The sequence below is a fragment of the Bos taurus genome, chromosome 10 (genome assembly GCF_002263795.3).
Source record: "Bos taurus isolate L1 Dominette 01449 registration number 42190680 breed Hereford chromosome 10, ARS-UCD2.0, whole genome shotgun sequence".
In the NCBI taxonomy this organism is placed as follows: domain Eukaryota; kingdom Metazoa; phylum Chordata; class Mammalia; order Artiodactyla; family Bovidae; genus Bos; species Bos taurus.
In genome coordinates, this window is record NC_037337.1 from 36,938,656 (window position 1) to 36,958,309 (window position 19,654).

The window sequence follows — 19,654 nt, forward strand, 5'->3', positions numbered from 1 at the left end:
CAGGAGACAAGCTGCAGGCCTCCCAGGTGGCGCTAGTGGTAAAGAACCCACCTACCACCACAGGAGGCTTGGGTTTGATCCCTGGGTTGGGAAGATCCCGGGATAACCCATCCCTTGATACCAATCTTGAACTAGTATATCTGAAACCAGTCCAAATCACATTCCCAGAAGATTAAAAAAAATTTATTTTAATGCCCAGCTCCAGTATTCATACACACTGATGCCAGGGCGTAGGCAGAGGAAGAGAGGTATAGTTGGTTTGTCTTGTCCCCAAGGGGACATAGCTAAGTCACCCTTCACTCCCAGTACAGACCCTCAGAAGTCCCAGATTCTGGGCTCCAATTATCAGGATATACAGGTAGGTTCACCCAGCTCCAAAACAGGTCAAGAAGCTTGCTTCCTCCCAGGAAAGCAGTCCTTCTACTCTTTTTGTTTCCTGCCCACTCTGAGGACACAAAGCCCTTCTCTCTGGCCAGGTATCTGTTGGTAACTCCAGGAGAGTGTATCCATCTCTTCATCTGCAGCAGCTATACTAGGTATCTGATACCCCATTTGGGAGCACCCCTGAGATCCTTAGTTTCTGAAGGTACTGCTGACGCAGAGGAGGCAACTGGGGATACAGCTCAAAACCCTCAGGAAGGGCAGAATTGGGAAGCTTATAGTGGAGAAGGTGCTGCCGAAGGCCCTGCAGAGAAGAAAGAAACTTTATGTAGCAGGTAGTGAGATCCTGTTGAGACCTCTGTTCCCCAACACCCTCCATTCTCCCACCTCCAAGATGTGCCCCCCTCACCTCATCTGTCAGCAGCCAAGTCTTCTGCAGCATGCTTCTACAGGCAGCCTTGATCTCGTCCTAGAAGCAGAATAAGAAGAGGTGGCACCAGGCCAAGAGAAGGTACCTATCGCTGGCCTGGCTGGGCCCTCCCCTCCTCCCCAGCTGGCCCAGATCAATTGCAGGCCCCTTCCTCCCTTTGGAGATGGGGATGTAACTTACTGAGTTATTTGGGTCCTGGGAGAAGATGAAGCTGTTGACATGAGCCACAGCCACAGCATAAAGCACAGGGCACCAGCGTGGACGGAGTGCACCAGTAACCAGAGCCCGGAAGTAGAGCTGAAGGAGGGCCAAGTTGTCTTCAGGAGGCGCCGTGTAGCACTCCAGGGACACAGGCAGCTGTGACAGGGGATATGAGACATGCTGAGGGTGAGGGCATGATGTGTATCAGTGGACAATGGGGTGGAGGGTTGATGGTCATATGAACCAAATCCTGAGGGCAGAGATCCGTCTCTCTCTATCACAAGGGACAAAGGTTAAAGACTAAAGAGCTAGAAATGAACTTATTTAGAAAACAGAACCAAACTCTCAAATGTAGAAAACAATCTCATGGTTACCAGGGGACGGGGGGTGGGGGGAGGGATAAATTGGGAGATGGGGACATATACATACAACTATATGTAAAATAAATAACTAATAAGAAACTGCTGCTGTATAGCATAGGGAATTCTGTAACAACCTATACAGAAAAATAATCTAAAACAAGAGTGGATACATGTATATATATAACTGATTTACTTTGCTGTATACCTGAAACACAATATTGTAAATCAACTACACACCAATAAATTTTTTTTAAAAAAGACTAAAGAGCTGGAAAGCAGTGGAAACTGGGAAACTGAGAAGCAGCTGTGAATTCCTACTGCCACCACTGCCTGTTTTATCTGCTTGAAACTTTCAAAATGTCATATGCAGCTGCTCAACTCTATTACCAAACCTTTCAAAAGTTCATGTTCTTTGGAATAATAATTATTTTTCTAAAAAATTATTCTTTCTTAATTCCATGCAGAATGATTATGTGTTTATGTCCAGTGGTGTTTATCAGAGTGTTACTTAAAATAGCAAAAAATCAGAAACAAACTTTGATGCCCACTAAGGGGTTCTAATAAACTGTGACCTACTTGCACAGTGGATTATTATATAATAAAAATGTTGATTTCTTAGGCTATTTAATAGTGTGAGAAATGCTTATAACATTAAGAAAACATTATGTGGTGATCCCAATTTTATAAAAATACGTATACACATAAGAACTTCTCTGGTGGTGCAGTGGATATGAATCGGCCTGCCAATGCAAGGGGACACAGGTTCGATCCCTGTTCCAGGAAGATTCCACATTGCCATGGAACAACTGAGTCCCTGTGCCACAACTACTGAGCCAGTGCTTCAGAGCCCTTAAGCCACAATTACTGAAGCCCACATGCCTAGAATCTGTGCTCTGCAACGAGAAGCCACCACAATGAGAAGCCTGAAGAGTAGCCCCCACTCACCTACAACTAGAGAAAGCTCTCACAGAGCAACAGTGCTGCCTATATATATATATCTCCATGAAAAAGGGTAGAGGGAATTCCCTGGTTAGGAGAGATATATATATACACACACACATATCCATGAAAATGGGTAGAGGGAATTCCCTGGTTAGGACTCTGTGCTTCCACTGCAAGGGGCACAGGTTTGATCCCTGGTTGGGGAAGAAAGATCCTGCATGCTGTGCCATGTGGAAAAAAAAAGACTAGAAAAAGATAAATCAAAATCAAAAGTCACCACTGGGCAGTAGGATTATGGATAACGGTAACATTATTTTTATTACTAATCTATCTTTTTTTTTCCTGTTTTGGCTGCAGCCTGCACAGCCTGTGGGATTTTAGTTCCCTGACTAGAGAGCAAACCCAGGCCTTTTACAGTGAGAGTCCTAACCACTGGACCACCAGAGAATTCTCTACAATGTTTTTTTAATTCTTAAAAATATTTTAGTTTTTTATCTAAACTATACATTTATACTTATACATAGTTATACATGTACTAAAATGTTTATATTTCAAGCTTATCAAAATAAGCTGTAATGGAAATAAAAAAACAAATCTTAAAAGAGCCTGGAACTCTTTATAGCTTACAAGTTTAACTCCTTAGCCTGATATCCAAGTTCCCAGGCTGGTATCTGTGTGACTCCTTCCTCCTCCCACCCTATCACATTTCTTCCTGCCTCTGAGCTTTTGCATATGCTGTTCCAATAGGTACATTCTGTCCTTCCTCAACAATCCAAATTCTACCCGACCTTTTGTGTCCAGATCAATTCTCACTTCTTCCACAAAACCTTCTCCTCATGGAAAATCCACTTTGGTCTTTGCCTTCTCTGAATCCTGACTTAACACCTAGAATCTGAATAACTGAGAACTATACTGGTTTCAGTACATCTCTCGTCTACACTGTAGCACCTCAGGAGCAAGGAACCGTGCCATTAGTAATAATGAACACCTGTGGTATGCCAGTTACCATGATAAATCCTTTTCATGTATTTTTTCATCTCCTCAAAGCCCCCAAGAGGTAAGATAAAGAACCTCAGGCCACCAAAGCACCCCGCTGCTCAGGAGTGCTTCCAAGGCCCAGGACAGGATGCCCATAGTGGGTCCTACTGGACTGAGAAAGTACCTGGGTCAGTGGCAGGCCCAGAGCTCGCAAGGCACCCACGTGCTCCCCAAAGAGGGCGAGGCGCAAGGTGACGCTGAATCGACGCTGTAGCGGCAGGAGAATCAGAGCCCCAAAGAGGTGGTCCCCAAAAGAGACAGCCTCAAAATGCTCCAGGAAGTTGGCATAGAGGTCCGGAAAAGATGTCAGTCCAGGAAGTGGGCAATCCAGGTTGAGATTTGATAGGACTTCAGGCTGGCAGAGCCGGGCCAGAAGGGCTGCCACCAGGCGTTGTATTGGGGTCTCCCGGAACAACTCACTGTCCACCAGGAACACACACATGAGCCGTGCCAGGCGGGCAGCAGGAGACACAGCCCAGAGCGCCCGGGGGCGCCAGCTCTCCAGGACAAGCACCCACTGCAGGGCCCGCAGGGCTGTGCCCACAGTGTCAGCAGGAGGGAGCCCCGAGGGGGTGTCTGAGGCCCGGTGGTAGAGTTGAATCAATGGCAGAAAAGGCCAGTCAGTGGGCAGCAGCGGCTCCTTAGGCACAGGGAGCAGCAAGGCTGGGACTCGCTGGAGCTCCCCTCTGTACAAGGCTTGGGAGGCGAGCAGACTAGCCCGGGCCAGTGAGCAGTGGGTCAGGTAGCAGCTGCGGATGCTGGGGAGGTCCTGGCAGGCCTGAGCTAGGAGAGCCCCTCGCCCACATCCAAGGTCTCCACCGCTTCCTAAGGAGAGCCGGTCAGAGAAGTCAGCTGCCTCTGGACCCCCTGAGGCTCTTTCTCTGTAACGGAACCCGAAAACAAAAATGAGGGCAAGAACCCACAAGGCCACCAGCTCTCCAGGGCCTCCCAGAGGCTCCCAGGTCCAATCCTGCTGCTTCCTGTCCCCCTAATAATCAGCCACATGGCAGTTAAAAGGATGGACACTAGAGACAGTTACCTAGGTGCTCATTTACAGAACTCTGCCTCAGTTCCCGCATAGTAAAATGGGGATGATAATAATGACGATAATACCCATCTCATGGTACGGGTTAAATAATTAGAGACATATAGTTAGGGGGACGAGACAAAGAGTAAACACTGAGTAACTGTTAGTTTTACAAGTGTACAGCTAGTTTATAACCATTTTCCAGCCATACAGTCATAGAAGTCTCATAATAATACCCTAGTGTGTTATCCTCATCCTCACTTGACTAATGAGGAAACGGAAACTCAAGACAGGCCAAGTGTAATCCATGGAAGAAAGAAAATTAAGCCCAGGTCTTCTGGTTCCCAATTCAGAACTGCTCTGGCAACCACCACAGCAGCTTTTTGAAAGGGCTGAGTTGATGCTACCAAGCCTGGACTTACGGGAGGAACTCCAGCCGGAACACACAGCTCAGCATCAGCTCATGGGCGAGGTGCTCACTCCCAGGCAGCAGCCGGCCCAGCAGGGCCAAGGCCATGCCATGACAGAGGGCCGCGTCGGTGCCTGACATTGGTGGCTGCAGTGTTGCCTGTGGACAGAAAAGGGGGAAGGGGGAGGAGGAGGCAGAGGGGGTGAGGGGGGCATAGGGAGCAGAAGTGAGGAAGAGAATACGTGCCAACAGGCACAGGTTCTGGGCATGTCTTCAGCAAAGTAGGAGCTGCATGGCCTGTTAGAAGCAGCACATGTTCCAGGGAGGCACGATGAGGTTCATGGGCGGTGGGGGGTTAGGGGCACCCACCGCTCTCTGGGCCAGGGTGAGTGCCAGGTACTGCAGGTGGTACTCGTGGCGCAGGGCCCACGCAGAGAAGGGGGTGAGGTGCAGAGCGGCCACAGGAGCCACACATCGCAGGAAATAGTCCTGGAGTCCCGGGGCAGCCAGTACGGTGGCCAGCTGAGGAAGAGCAAGTGTGTTCAGATTCGGAAGGTGACTTCGATGCCTTCTGGGGCTCCCCGGCCGCCCGTCCCCTGCCAAACTCAGAAGTGAGGGTTTGACAAAACAGGCCTCCTTTCCCCAAGGGGTGCCCTCCCCCGCAATCCTGCCATCTTGGCCCCCAGCACTCACCTGGCCACACAGTCCTTTGTGGATCCGGCCCAGGGTGTTAAGAAGAGACAGGAGGGCCGTGAGGAACGGGAAGGGGGAAGCTGAGCCAGCCAGACTGAGAGGGGGGTGGCCCCCCGCACAGCCCAGTGACGCGAGGCTGGAGATAGTTTCGGGGGCCACAGCACAGGACTGTGGGTTGCACAGAGGGGAGCAGCACCTGGAAGCAGAGTGGAGAAGCCGAGGGGGCTCTGGTCTGAGGTGTGCTGGGTTGTCTGTGACCAAGGTCAGTGGCAAGTGGCCATGCAGACAGGGCCCATGTTCCCTGGAGCCCCCAGCTGCTGCCTACTAGGGATTCAGGTCTCCCTCAAGCTGAATGGACCAGGGAGCTAGACTCAGGAACCCCACAAGGAGCAAAACTGCCTCCCTTCACCAACTTCCACCACACACATAGTACATACCCCAGGGAATCCCACAGGCTGCCCAGAGAAGGGTGTTTCAGCAGGGGCAGCAGCAGCCCCTCTGACAGGCGCTCCATGTCCTGCAGCCAATCCTCTGGGCACAGGCCTGGCTGGAAAACCATGAGATTCACTGAGCTGATGGCCCAGGAGCCCCCATCCTCCTAGATCCTGTGCACTCAGGCCGAGCCTACGATTCCAAGATCCCCAGAGTCAGTGTTTAGAGGCTTCTGCCTTCTGACCCTTCTGGAGGGAGAGAAGACTCTGAGGTTGTGCTGGCAGGGGTCATGAGAGAGTATAACGGCTCCAGGGAGGCTAAGCTGCTATTTGGGGTTCTCTGGCCTCTGCCAACATGGCTCCTTGGAAGCTCTACTGGATGTGAAGGTGGAAAGAGGAAAAATGGTAGGAGGGAAAAGGTGGAGGGCGGAAAAGGTGGCAAGAGGGAGGTATGGACAGGTGGAGACATGAGAAAGAGGGCAGAACGCTAAGACACAGACAGGGCAGGGCAGGGGGAAGGCGAGTAGGCAACACGCACCTGCTGGCTCCAGGCCTGGTAGTAGGCGTCCAGGAAGAGCAGGCAGGCAGTGGGCACCGGGCCCAGGGCACTCCACATCTCAGGTCTGGGCAGCAACTTCAAGGTCTGTCTGAGACATGGCTCCACGAGAGGCTGGAGCCCAGACACCTGTGTCCAAGTGACTGAGGAAGAGCCGGCCAACAGACTGGCCTCAGCAGAGTGACTACAGGAGAGCCAAAAGGGGCCGGGTGAGGATCTGGCTGCCCGGACCGCCCTCTAGGCTCCAGCCACCCTCTTTCTGTGGAGGAGCCCGCCCACCGATCCCAGAGCTCCCAGTAGGACGACTCTCCACCGGAAGCTCAGGGTGAGGGCCTACCTATTGTGTTCAGGGGCGATGTGGCCGGCTGCCAAGGTCAGCTGGGTGAGGAGGGTGAGCAGCGAGGCAATCCTCTGCACAGCGAGGGGCCGAGGCGGGGGGCTACTGAGCTCCTTCGGCACATCCTGCAGGGCTTGCATCAGCACAGGGTATAGTTCCCTGGTGGTGGTGGTGAGGGGGAGACAAAGACCGCCCTTCAGTGTGAGGAGGGAGACAGAGACAGAAGACACGGAGCAAGGCCTGCCCTGGGGCCTCTGCAGGCTGGCTGAGGAGGAGCAGGAGGGAGGCCTGGGCCGGGCACTCTGTGAGGCTTCAAGGGAGGCTGGGGGCTGGGGGGAGGGAGGCAGCCCCTCAAGGCTTCCACACGACATGCTACAGGGAATTTCAATATGATTTCACCCAGATATCAATGCCGTGATGCACAGAATGTGGTTAACCCAGCCTTGCTCCACTCCCCCGTGGCTAGCCCTGACGCCCCAGCTGTCTTAATTCCTCCCAGAATCACCTCTTCCTCATGCTCAGCCTCCCTCTGAGGCTGGACCTCGAGCAAGGCTGAATCGTCAGTTCAGGCCAGAGTGCAGGGCCGGAGGGGTCTTGAGGGGCCTACCATCATCTCTTCTCACCTGTAAAGGTCGCTGCCTAGGCCATAGGAGGCCGCCACTGCCCACAGGCGGAAGGCCTCAGTGCTCAGTGTCTCGGCTTCTTCCAGGGGCAAGGCCAGATCCTGGGGGTCTTCCGCTATAAAGCGGCTCAGGCGGCTCCGGAGATCAAAGCCGCTCAGCTGGAGATGCAGAGTCCAGGGATCAGGATCACTGGGAGCCCTGTTCCAGGACCCTCTGGTGCCACAGGGTCATAGTTCAGGGCTCAGGTGAAACTACCTCATCCATCCCTCCCTTCCGCCCTCCTGCCTGCCTTCTTGTTAGCGGGCACTTGCTGGGGACCTTTGCCAAGGCTGCTTGGTGCTTATTTGTATGTGGCCCTCCTGGCCTGGCTGCAGGGAGCAGGGAGCCTTTCTAATGAGTGCAGAGCAAGCCTACAGGATACAATAGGCCCCTTTCTGAGGGTTTCTGTTGTACTTTTAAGGAACTGAAACAGTTAGGAAGAGAAAGATGGCATGAATGGGCTGCCTAAAAGTACAAGAGCCATGCTTAGCCCCCAACCTAGCTCTGTCTCAAGCCCCTATCCCCTGCTGTGTCCTGCTCACCAGCCGGGCAGCAATATTCCTACTGGCCGAGGCCAGGACACGAAGCAGCTTCATGGCAGGAGCACAGGGCACTCTGTGTAGACTGGAGGTAGGCCCCGACCCCATGGGGGACCAGCTGGTGGGCAGGAACTCTCGAACCACAGTCTCTACCAGCCGAGGGCACTCCAGCACCTGTGAGGGCCAGGAGGAAAAGGGACGTGGGCGGCTGAGGGGCGAGGCCAGGCCCAGCGAGGCTCTTTGCCCAGTCCCTGCCTCCTGTCTCTCACCCTTGTGGCTGACTCCAGGGAATGCCGGGCCAGGCGGATGAGCACAGTCAGGATGTCAAGGACCACAGAAGGTCCTGGGCAGGTCACCTCCAGTACGTAGCGCAGCCGAGGCAGCAGGTTGGTAGCCAGAAGCCCCTGAGGTTCAGACACAAGCCCGCTGCCAAATGCAGCTGGGCCCCAGGCCTTGATGACCCCTCCTGCCCAACATGTGCTTGCCCTGGAGGTCACGGGACTGGTGCAGCTGCCTGCACGCTTGTACCTTGATGATGTCATGTCGGGCCAGGTCAGATGGAGGCCGGTTTCCTTCTTCAGGACTCTTAGTTTTTGCCTTTTCTGCTGGGGGTTCTTCGTCCTCATCCTCATCTTCCTTGTCCTCCTGGCTGGGCATCAGAGCGAACATCAGTGCTCCGTGGTACCAAGAGAAGGTGCTGTCGAGGAGCTCCTGAGAGGAGAGTCGGGGTGGAAAGAGGAAGAAGGGATCGGGTCAGGAAACAGGTTGTCAGTGAGGGCAGGCCCAGCAGGGGAAGTAGGGACCACAAGGCCGCGAAGCTTCATTCCTCGGCATGTTGTACCTCATCTCCAGGGGCCACCAGCAGGGCCCTAAGAGCCCGGACAGCAGCTGCGATGACCCCATCCACCCTGTCATCCAGGGAGAAGCGCAGCAGGAAGAGGAAACCGGCATCCAGAAGGAGGTGCAAGACGCTGCCCACCAGCCGGTCCCCAAACTCCCCAGCCTGGGCCTTGAGAGCACGAGGAGAAAACCTTGCTGAATCTGCTGAAGGTACCGAGTCTTCATCCTAGGGCCTTCACTTGCCCATCTAGGACCCTGGTTTGACCTGTTCCCAGTGTGACCCACAGACAGCTGGGGTACGGACCAGTGAGTCAGAAAGAAATGGGCAAGGGGTGGGAGAGTCTAAGGGGTAGGGGGGTGGATAGGACCAGGCCGGCGGTCCACTCACCCTGCCGATGACCTGGGCTAACACGTGCAGCGCTAGGGCTCTCTGCTGGGACACCTGGCTGCGCGTCAGGTGGAAGAGCTCCTGAAGGGAGTACCCCGCTCTCTGGAACAGGGACAAGAAGTCAGAAGGAGCCAAGACGCAGGGCAGCACCCATTAATAAATACGTGGCAATCCCCATCTGCCATACATGGAGTTGGGTGTCAAGGCGAAGACAAAGAAAAGTAAGTGATGTTTCTTGCCTCTGCTTTCCATGAATCCTCAAACTGGTAAAGAAAATAAGACTTGCACAAGTAACCACAGCTTAAGGCAGACTGGGGGGAAATGTAGTCATCAGTGTTTAATTTGCAACTAAAGCACAGGAGAGAGAAGCGGTCCTGGAAAAGTGATGTGGTCTCAGTGAGCGGATAGAGCCCTTGATGGCCGGGCATGGAGTGAAGGGTAAAGGCTTCCCTGGAGCAGGCTTCAGGAACCGCGTGCTGGAGTCCAGGAGCAGAGGGGGTGTGTGTGGGGGAAGGTGGCCGAATGTGCAGCAGGAGGGAGGGAGGCAGAGCTGTGGGGTCAGCAGGGACAGGTGGAGGAAAGGGCTGTTCTGCAGGGTTTTAGAGCCAGGGCCTTATTCTGGGAGCATTTCCGGAGCAAGGAAACTTTCTGAGGCAAGATTTGCCTGAACGGAGTCAGAGGAAATCAGTACAGCAATCCCATGGGGGAGCACACCACAGGACAGAGTGAGTAGAAGACATGGTGGCTGAGCAGACAAGAGGGAACAAGGCTTGGATGGAGGAAGCAACATGGAGAGCTGACAACAGAATTGGCAAGTTCTGGCGACTGACTGGAGTGTGAGAGAACGCGGAGAAAGATTTCAAGCCTTAGAACCAGCAGGATCAAGAATTGGAATGGGCGCACTGGAGGGTCGAGGCAGCTGAGCAGCCGCCCTTCTCCATATGGTTGTTAAAAGCTCTTGCTGAGAACTGTCCAGTATTCCTTGGAGCCCAAGCCTCACCTCCGCCTCCTCTCCATGGTGGTGCAGGCCCAGATGGGTGGGAAGGTCCATGTCGGGGGCCAGCAGCTCTCCCTGAAGGCTGAATCGGGCCTGCATCCTCTAATGGGTAGAGAAAGAGGACTATGCACTGGGGCAGCAGTGAATTCCTCACGTCCTTCCTCACTGTAACCCCAGGCCTCTCAGGACTTAGGTCCTGCCTGGACCTCTGACCCGAAGTGGGGATCCTCTGGCCTGAGGGGCCAGGCAGGAAGAGAGGGGTGAGCACAGAGAAGTTTCTCCAGCTCGAGGGATGAGGAGGGCCCGAGTTCTGGGTGCAAGAGCAATAGCTCCACTCACTCCCACCCTGTGGCACCCTTGTCAGCCAGCGGGCCCTCCACACCTCCCACCCCACTGCGCCCGTCGGCCAGCGGGCCCTCCACGCCTCCCACCCCACTGCGCCCGTCGGCCAGCGGGCCCTCCACACCTCCCACCCCACTGTGCCCGTCGGCCAGCGGGCCCTCCACACCTCCCACCCCACTGCGCCCGTCGGCCAGCGGGCCCTCCACACCTCCCACCCCACTGCGCCCGTCGGCCAGCGGGCCCTCCACACCTCCCACCCCACTGCGCCCGTCGGCCAGCGGGCCCTCCACACCTCCCACCCCACTGCGCCCGTCGGCCAGCGGGCCCTCCACACCTCCCACCCCACTGCGCCCGTCGGCCAGAGGGCCCTCCACGCCTCCCACCCCACTGCGCCCGTCGGCCAGAGGGCCCTCCACGCCTCCCACCCCACTGCGCCCGTCGGCCAGCGGGCCCTCCACGCCTCCCACCCCACTGCGCCCGTCGGCCAGAGGGCCCTCCACACCTCCCACCCCACTGCGCCCGTCGGCCAGCGGGCCTTCCACGCCTCCCACCCCACTGCGCCCGTCGGCCAGCGGGCCCTCCACGCCTCCCACCCCACTGTGCCCGTCGGCCAGTGGGCCCTCCATGCCTCCCACCCCACTGCGCCCGTTGGCCAGTGGGCCGTCCTCACCTCCTGCGTCTGCTGCCGCCGGAGTGGAGGCAGGTCCTGGGTCCAATGGAGCTTCTCCAGCTCCACAGTGTCCATGTGCAGCCATTCTTTCTGGGGAGTCACAGGCAAGGCCAGAGCTAGGGAGATGGGAGCAGAGTAGTTTCCCTAAGGGGCTCAGCTTGCTGATCCATTGGGGTCCCTGGTGTCCAGCGGCTGCCACATCCACTTCTGCCCAAGGGTCTGGCAGCCTCTGCCCTCAGCTGTGGCTAACGGCACAGCCCACGGCCTGGAATGATTACTATGGCAGACATCCTGTCCTGGGCTCTAGCCCCTTGCTGACCCCAAAGATGTGCTGAGAGGGCAAAGAGGAAGAGGAGGAGATAACGAAGAAAGGAGAGAGAGGCAAACAAGGAAGGGAGGACCACAGATATCAGGGAAACCCAGTTCTCCACTCTAGCACTGACCTTCCAAAGGAGCAGGGGAGTGGAGACAGTGAGGAGTGGGCAGCCACACTTCAGCAGAGCAAGACACTGAGACCACACGTGCTGCCGCCTCCTCCTCTCCCCACCCAAGCCCCACCCAACTTGCTCAGCTGTTCTGGAGCACATCCCCGAGCAGGAGGTTCCTAGGGCTCTCCAAATTCAATTCTTCTTTTGTTAATCACTAATAAAGCAATCCAGTTCCTGGAAAATGAGTGCTCCCACTGGCCTTTCTGCTTCAGGCCTGGCCTGTTCACAAGACCTGCATCAGACCCTTCCTCTCCCACCATCCTGCCATCAGAGAGAGCAGAGGCAGAGAGAACCGTGGGATGGATGGAGCCAGAGCTGGGGCAGCTATTGCAAAGGCAAGGGGCAGATGGTCTGTGGGGGAGGGGGCCATTCAGCCATCATACTGTGCTGTCTCCTACTGGGGAAGGGGGAGAAGGAGCAGTTAACAGGACAGGAACACAGGAAGTGTGTGCGGGAAGAATATATGCATGAGCAAATGAAGACTGATTTCAAGCCAAGCATGAGGATTAGCATTACACGTTCAAGGACATAGAAGGTTCTCTCTCTTCCCATCTGCCAGACCCGGGAGAAGGAATACTTTCCTTTGCTTTCATTCCTCCAAAGTCCCCTCCTCCTCCAAACCTGGGGTTTCTGGCTCCAGCTCATTTTCCTGCCTGGGCACACTGGCAGAAGTTGGTGCAATGGCCTCCTTTCCAATGACCTCAGCAGAGGGTCTTCCTGGTCTCTGCTCCCTTGTGGCCTTCTCTTCTGCTTGCTCACGGGTACAGCTGTGAGATTTCAAGAAGGCAACCAAGCTGGGATCTAGAACAGAGCATGGAGAGGGGAGTGGTTGGAGGCATACTCTTCCCAGCTTCCAACAGACACCAAACCTGCTGAATGTGGCCTGTGTGTGGGTGCCAAGGCACTTCCCAGCCAGGGTATGCGCCCCCTGGGCTCTCTTGCAGCCTCAGTGACCCACATCTGTCACTGGAACCTGCCTACCCACCTATCCCTCCATTTTTCACAGTCCTCTGGTCCAGGCCTTTCTGCCCATCCCTGTGCTTGGCTTCAGGTCAAGGCCCAAAGTAAGGGGCTAAAGAATAAATGAATCAATGTTGACTAGGGCCAAAAAGAAGGCATTTAGGGGACTAGTTTCTCACTTTTAGTTATTTATTTACTTATGCATAAATATACTAAAAACCTAATATATGCTATGCTCTATGTAAGTGCTAAATACATAGTTTGGAATAAGATTGACTTGACGCTACTGTTTTGGTGTCCAAAAACTAGGAGGGAGGTGTAATACAGCACAGCATATAATTCACATAAAACAGAGTGCCCTGCAGCTGTACTAGAGTACAGCCAGAATACAGTGTATACCACACTACACCTGTACTGTATACATGATCTACTGGTTAAAAGCACAACTCATGAGACCAGGTAGACCTGGATTTATATCACATACGTGTTCCTTAACAGGATGTGGTACCAGGCTGCGTGACCTGGGGGAGAATTTCTTAAAGTTTTGAGCCTCAGTTTTATTTTTCATTAAATAAATCAGGTTAGCACCACCTGCCTCACAGGTACAGTTTGAGGACAGAATGAAAAGCACTCACAGTAAGCCTTCCTCAATAAATGGCAATCCCTTCCTAGCCCAGTCTTGGCAGGAAAGGCCGGTACCCGTACCAAGCTGAGCCAGCAATCGCTGCTGTTCCTGCAGGATCTCCTCCGGAGCCAGGGCTTGCAGTCTCGCTACGTTTTCTTCATGGATGGTCTGGGCTTCCTGCTCAGCCTCCTGGCCCTTGAGCCCCTTCCCTGTTACCAGATGGGGTCCCTGGAAGCTGTAGCTGTTCCATGGAGGCTGGCTGCCCCACTCCCTAGGTGTAAGTGCCTCACAGGTCATAGCACCTGCAAGAAGGATACGATTAGTTCATTGCCTCACTCCAACTGGAATTCCTGGGCCTCTTCTCTAATCCCATTAGCTCTGGAGACAGACAGAGGTCCCAGAGTCTACCCAGGCACAGAGTGGAGACCCCCCCGCCCCGGAATATGACACATGACTTCAGGCACTCTGGGCCTGGCTTGGGGTGATGTATTCATTTTCCCCCTTGGATTTACATGAGGTTTCCCTCAGAAACATCCCACTGACGCTTCTCTGATGTCTAGGCAGACGTCTGCTTCTAGAGGTCTGCCCCCAGTTTTTCTCTAGTAATTTGCATCCCTAAAGAATTTTGGCCTACATCTTTATTTTACAGCCTCTAAAAGACACTTCAGGCTTCCCCGATGGCTCAGCAGTAAAGAATCCACCTGCAGTACAGAAGATGCAGGAGGCCTTGGGTTTGATCCCTGGGTTGGGAAGATCCCCTGAAGGAGGGCCTGGCAATCCACTCCAATATTCTTGCCTGGAGAATCCCATGAATAGAGAAGCCTGGCGGGCTACAGTCCACAGGGTCACAAAGAGTCAGACACAACTAAAGCAACTTAACACGCACTCACACACACACCAGACATTTCTATCCCCTTTTTCTCTCCTATAGTCAAGTAATGACCTGTCCTCTGCCTGCACCTAAGACCCAGATATGGACCCAAGCTGCCCACACTCAATATTCTCAGTAGAGTATGGGACAGCTCCTCTTTAGATGGCTCAAATGCACTTCAGGTTTGAAGCAGGAAAGATGAATATCCAGAGATGACTCGATGATTGTGTATTACAAAAAAGCTTAGACCAAGTCTCTTCAATCCCCACTCACTCTCTGGTGGGTCCAAGATAGATTCAACTTCTCTAACTGGTGAGACCTTGGCTCCAGATGCTCTCCTTGCTGCAATTTCCTGGGCAAAGATGCTTCTCTTACCAGCTGTCACTGGCTTCCCCTAAAGGGCAAAAAGAAAACCCAGGTGACAGATGCTCATTACCCTATTCTCTTCTCAACCTATTGATGTTGCTGGAACAAAGAGGTACAAGAGACTTACTTAATCTCCAAGGGTCACAACCCTAGTCCTCAGAAAAAGCAAGGCTCCAGAGAAGCACAAGTTTTGAAGTGTGACAGACTTGGGGTGGACTTCTGGCTCTTCTATTAGATGTGTGGTGTAGGACAAGCTATAAGTTTTCTTATTTGAAAAATAGAGATAACGATGCCTACATTATATGGCTGTTATGAGGACTAAATGAAGTAATGCATATAAAGTGCTTAGTGCTGTGCTGTTTTAACAATGGAATTGTTTATCACTATTAAGATTATCTACCTGGGGAAGATGGACTATGATGCTCACATGACTGTCCCCTAAACACCATCTAAGGTGACCTCTGCTTACCTGTCTCCCCTGTGAGCGATGGAATACAGGAGGGAAAGCAACGCCACTGGACACAGGCAGATTCACAGGCATTGAACTTGTATCTCGTTCCTGCAGCAAAAAAGTACAAAGCAGTAAAGATATAGACAAATCTCCAAGCTCAACACTATCCCATTAACCTTAGTACTGTATGACTAGAACCTCACCCTAAGGAGTCATGAACCCACTTTTCTTAAGGCACAGTGATTCTAAACCAGCCCCCAACCTGACTGCAGAGGGATGGAGTCCCATCTTTCTGAATCACTCTCTACTCAGTAAGGCTCACCACCCACACCCAACATTCCTGTTGCCCTAGGATGCCTTGCTCCACTTAACCAGGGTGAGACGCACAATAATCTTAGTCAAGACAGCAGTGATGTGCTGATCGTGCCTGTGCAGCCTCTCTTCAGGGTCCTCATGTTCAGGCAGGAGATGGCCAGGGCTGGGCCTGGCTCTCTTTGGGGGAGCAGGAACCAAAGCTGGGGGTAAATCTGGGAGACCTAAGAAAAGAAAAAAACCCAGATGTGAGATTACTCATATTTTCCCAGGAAGAGACTGATGGCTAGAGCGAAGCCAAAGAAAGAAAGGCAGCTGCTATGGGGCCCTGGCTCAAGCTATGTCACCTTGGGTAGGGTATTTAATCTCTCTGGACTCAGTTTCTTCATATGTAAAATGGGGCTGCAGCAACAGAGTTCCGCAGTTCTGGGCAATCCAGCCACAGACCCTGAGGTTGTACCTCTCTCCTTTCAACCGCATACCCACAGCCACTCACTGTCTAGCATCACCACATCCCGATGATCCTGCAGTGGAGGCTGCTCCAGGTTGGCATCCCCAGCTCTCCTGCTTCCTTTCTTCACCAGCTGTACTGCTGGGGTTGCACCAGCTGCAAGAAACTGACTCTGGAAGCGCAGCAGGTCCACCTCCGACTCCCCTGGCTTTGGTCTTGACAGCATCTTGACACTCCAGCTGCCTCCCTAGTTCAACTCTTTCCAGCACTGCTTCAGCATAGGGAATTCACTCTCATTCACCCTAGAAGCAATAAATAGGCCCTCTGCAACTGAACCTCAATTCTTTTTTGTGCATCAGAGAAGGCTCCTTTCCCCTGGGTTCACGTGGACTCATTCCTCCTCATTCATACCTTATTCCAACAGTCCAGCAACAGTATTTACTGCCAACTTAGGTTGTTTATAATCTGTGGATGATAAAAACTCAGAAACAACCACAGGGGACCTAAGAAAAATGCTTTCAAGAGCCAGGCAGTGGTGATTTAGTATCAGACTAGTGGGAACATGCCTGGTTTAAAAGTATTCAAATTATTAAAAACCTTGGGCTATAAAAGATTGATATATAAAAATCACTTGTATTTCTACACACTATAAAAGAACAATCAGAAAACAAAATTAAGAAAACAACTGTATTTACAATAGCATTGAAAACAATAAAATACTTAGTAATAAATTTCACCAAAGCAGTCCATGACTTGTACTCTGTCAGGCCCCACAACTGCCCTAAAAGGCTGGGCTCTACGGTCGCAGGTGCTCCAGGATCACCCGTGTCAGCAAAGAGAAACTACGGAGTCTCAGACTATGCTGCCTGCAGATGGAGGGCCGTGCCTAGGGTCTCCGCATCGAAGAGGCCGCGGCCGCCCCTGGCCAGACCAAAGACACTGGGGCAGGCTCCGACAAAGAACTAAATACCCTGTATCCGAGACCTCTCCCGGGATCTCCTGCAGTCCGTCCCGCCAGCCAAACCACCTACTTGATCTAGAATCACCTGAGTGCCGCCATCTTGCCCCGCTAGGGCCAGGCTTCCGCCGCCGCCGGTTTTGAGTTTCCGCCCCGCATCCCGGCTCCGCCCACTCTTGGGAGGGAATTGCCGTTTTGGTGTTCAGGACGCTTGAACAGGAAAGTACTCCTGCAAGTAAGCTTTACGCAGACTCTCTCTACACAAACAATACCAGTGACAGAGGCAAAGAGTTACTCAGACCCTCTCCGGCACTCACCGGCCGGGATAACCGTATGCTACACTCCAGCACCCAAGCTCAGGAGCAGCGCATTAGAAACCTGCATGCTCAGGACGGTAGCCTCCCCAGTGTGATTATGGACGAGTAAGAAGATTACTGGGGCTTCCCAGGTGGCTCAGTGGTAAAAAATCTGCCTGCCAGTGCAGGAGCCTCAGGAGACCCCAGGGTTCGATCCCTGGGTCGGGAAAATCCTCTGGAGGAGGAAATGGCAACCCACTCCAGTATTATTGCCGGCATTATCCCGTGGATAGAGGAGCATGGTGGCCTACAGTCCATGGGGGTCGCAAAGAGCCGTTGGTGACCGAACAAGAAAATAACCAGGACAAAGGAAAGGTGAAGCCCAAGGAATTCCTTGGAATCTTCTATCTGTGCTACCTGTGTGCCATGTTGGCAGCATGCTGCCCACTATCACCTATCACCAGTTCCCTTTTCACAGGCATGTGCACTGTTCCCTTGTGTAAACTTTGAGTTCCTTGGGGGAAATCAGGCCTTCTTTTTTGCATCCATCATGCTCAGCACCCAGTATATTGCCATGCTCATATGACCTTAGTAAATCATTGCTTGATTGAAGGCCATCTTAGGACAGCCAATGTTAGCAGTGTCAGAAACACCTGGAGGGCTTGTTAAGCCAGATTTCTGGGCCACATCTGAGTTTCTGATTCACTCAGTCTCTAATAGGAACCAAGAATTGGCCTTTCTAGCAATTTTCCACGTATTCTATAAAATTCTTCTTTAACTCTCTTGGTTTCAACTGCAGTAGTAAATTTCAGCTGCTAGGATTTAGCCAACCTTGGAATCCAAATAGTACTGGCTGGTCAGAAGTTAATGGTGAGTGAGGGAGGGAAACTGAATCCAAAAATGCAGGAAGACTGGATATAGAAAATCACTGTTTGCAACCACTAATGACATAATTACTGCAGGCAATGATCATCAATGATTGATAAAACTATTAGGTAAAAGGTTGATGAGAACTTTGGATGGATGGATCAGGTGGCCAACTTTTTAACCTACTGATGAATCTTAACGTCACTGAAAGTGGGCCACTGGGCATAATGTGCCCTCTGATATGATGCCACTGAAAGTGTAAAACACATCCTAGGAAGCCTTTATAAAAAAAAATTGAAGCTAAATCTAGTCAAGCGTCTAGCTCTATCATGTCTAACTGCACTAAGGGACTATTAATTAAATATGTGGTCCTGATTTGTTTGTATCCTGATTCAAACAAACCTACTGTAAAATGATACTTTTTGAGACTGTTTGGAAAAACTAAATCTAAAACACACACTATTAAGTATTTTTAAAACATTTTTTTGTGTATGGGGAGTTCCCTGGTGGTCTAGTGGTTAGTATTCAGTGCTTTCACTGTCATGGCCCACGTTCAGTCTCTGGTTGGGAACTGAGATCCTGCAAGCCGAGTGGTGCAGCTAAATAAACAAGTCAATAAATAAAATGTGTTCTTTTTAATGTTTTGGGTATGGATGTGGTTCTTTTTGAAAAATAAACTTTATTTTAGAATAGCTTTAGCTTTACAGGATTATAAAGAAAGAAACATTCCATTTATCTTAAACATAGTAGCATCTATCATTAATATGGTAGGTTTGTTGGTATTAATAAACCAATATTTGACATAGTATTACTAAAGTCCATACTTTATTCAGGTTTCCTCAATTTTTCCCTAATGTCCTTTTCCTGTTCCATCCAGGATACCACATTACATTTCATTGTCATGACTCCTTAGGCTTCTCTTGGCTTTCACAGCTTCATAGAGGGTTTTTTGGGGTTTTTTTTTTTTTTTGATGACTTGGACACTTTAGAATAGTACTGGTAGGGTATTTTGTGCCATATCCCGCCAATGAGATTTATCTGATGATTTTCTCATGATTAGACTGAGGTTATGAGTTTGAAGTCCTCCCCCTCTTTGAGGCTGGAGTACCTTTGTAATATTTAAATTATAAATTATTTGTAATTCTGCATGGGAGATTTGTCTATGCTCTCCATGAATTAACTTCTTAATTTACAATATACTTTTTAATTATTAACAAATTATAGTCATTCACATATATTTATATTTGACCCTTTGATATACCGCATCATTGTGTGTGTGTGTGTGTGTGTGTGTGTGTGTGTGTGTGTGTGTTTGGGCCATAACGTGTGGCTTGTGGGATTTCAGTCCTGTGACCAGGGATTGAACCAGGTCCCTCACTTTGGAGTCCTAACCACTGGACAGAATTCCCTGTGTGTATATGCTTGATTTGTGTTTTCTGCTTTTGTTTTTGAACACTTCCTTACTTTCTGGTACTATAAAATGCTCCAAACTCATCTTGTATATTTCCTGCCCCAGTCCTAGAATCAGCCATTTCTCCAAGGACCCTTGGTTCTCTTATATTGGAAAATGCTATTAGAAACCAAGATTTGGAAGAAAAAAAAAAAAAAAGAAGAAAAAAAAAAGAAACCAAGATTTGGGTGCTAGATACACTCATTGCTACTGGAGTGTCTTGCTTTTGGGTCCTTCTCAGCTGACAAAGGGAATATGTGTGTATGTGTAACATATACACATGTTGATAAATATTTCTATATGTAACTATCTGA

The 19,654-nt window shown here is 51.5% G+C and overlaps 1 protein-coding gene across 6 annotated transcripts; it reads right to left on the reverse strand.

Moving 5' to 3' along the window:
• Positions 1 to 164: 164 nt before the first annotated feature.
• On the reverse strand, positions 165 to 16,854 carry RPAP1 (RNA polymerase II associated protein 1). 6 transcript variants are annotated; one of them, XM_024997609.1, is made up of 26 exons: positions 16,801 to 16,840; positions 16,181 to 16,234; positions 15,815 to 16,071; positions 15,394 to 15,542; positions 15,025 to 15,114; positions 14,463 to 14,583; positions 13,399 to 13,620; positions 12,355 to 12,534; positions 11,246 to 11,361; positions 10,237 to 10,335; positions 9,237 to 9,338; positions 8,850 to 9,017; positions 8,537 to 8,719; positions 8,278 to 8,412; positions 8,012 to 8,182; positions 7,431 to 7,588; positions 6,808 to 6,966; positions 6,453 to 6,654; positions 5,921 to 6,030; positions 5,484 to 5,679; positions 5,160 to 5,312; positions 4,804 to 4,949; positions 3,479 to 4,235; positions 992 to 1,168; positions 791 to 850; positions 168 to 685 (listed from the first exon to the last, which is right to left on the reverse strand). In XM_024997609.1, the coding sequence occupies exons 3-26, from the start codon at positions 15,993 to 15,995 to the stop codon at positions 533 to 535; spliced, it is 4,188 nt and encodes a 1,395-aa protein (XP_024853377.1). In that variant the 5' UTR covers positions 15,996 to 16,071; positions 16,181 to 16,234; positions 16,801 to 16,840; the 3' UTR covers positions 168 to 532. The 6 variants fall into 6 exon arrangements, with proteins under 6 accessions (NP_001071452.1, XP_024853377.1, XP_005211637.1 ...); XM_005211580.5 differs by lacking the exon at positions 16,181 to 16,234 and having other exon boundaries at positions 16,816 to 16,854; XM_005211578.5 differs by lacking the exon at positions 16,181 to 16,234.
• Positions 16,855 to 19,654: the final 2,800 nt, after the last annotated feature.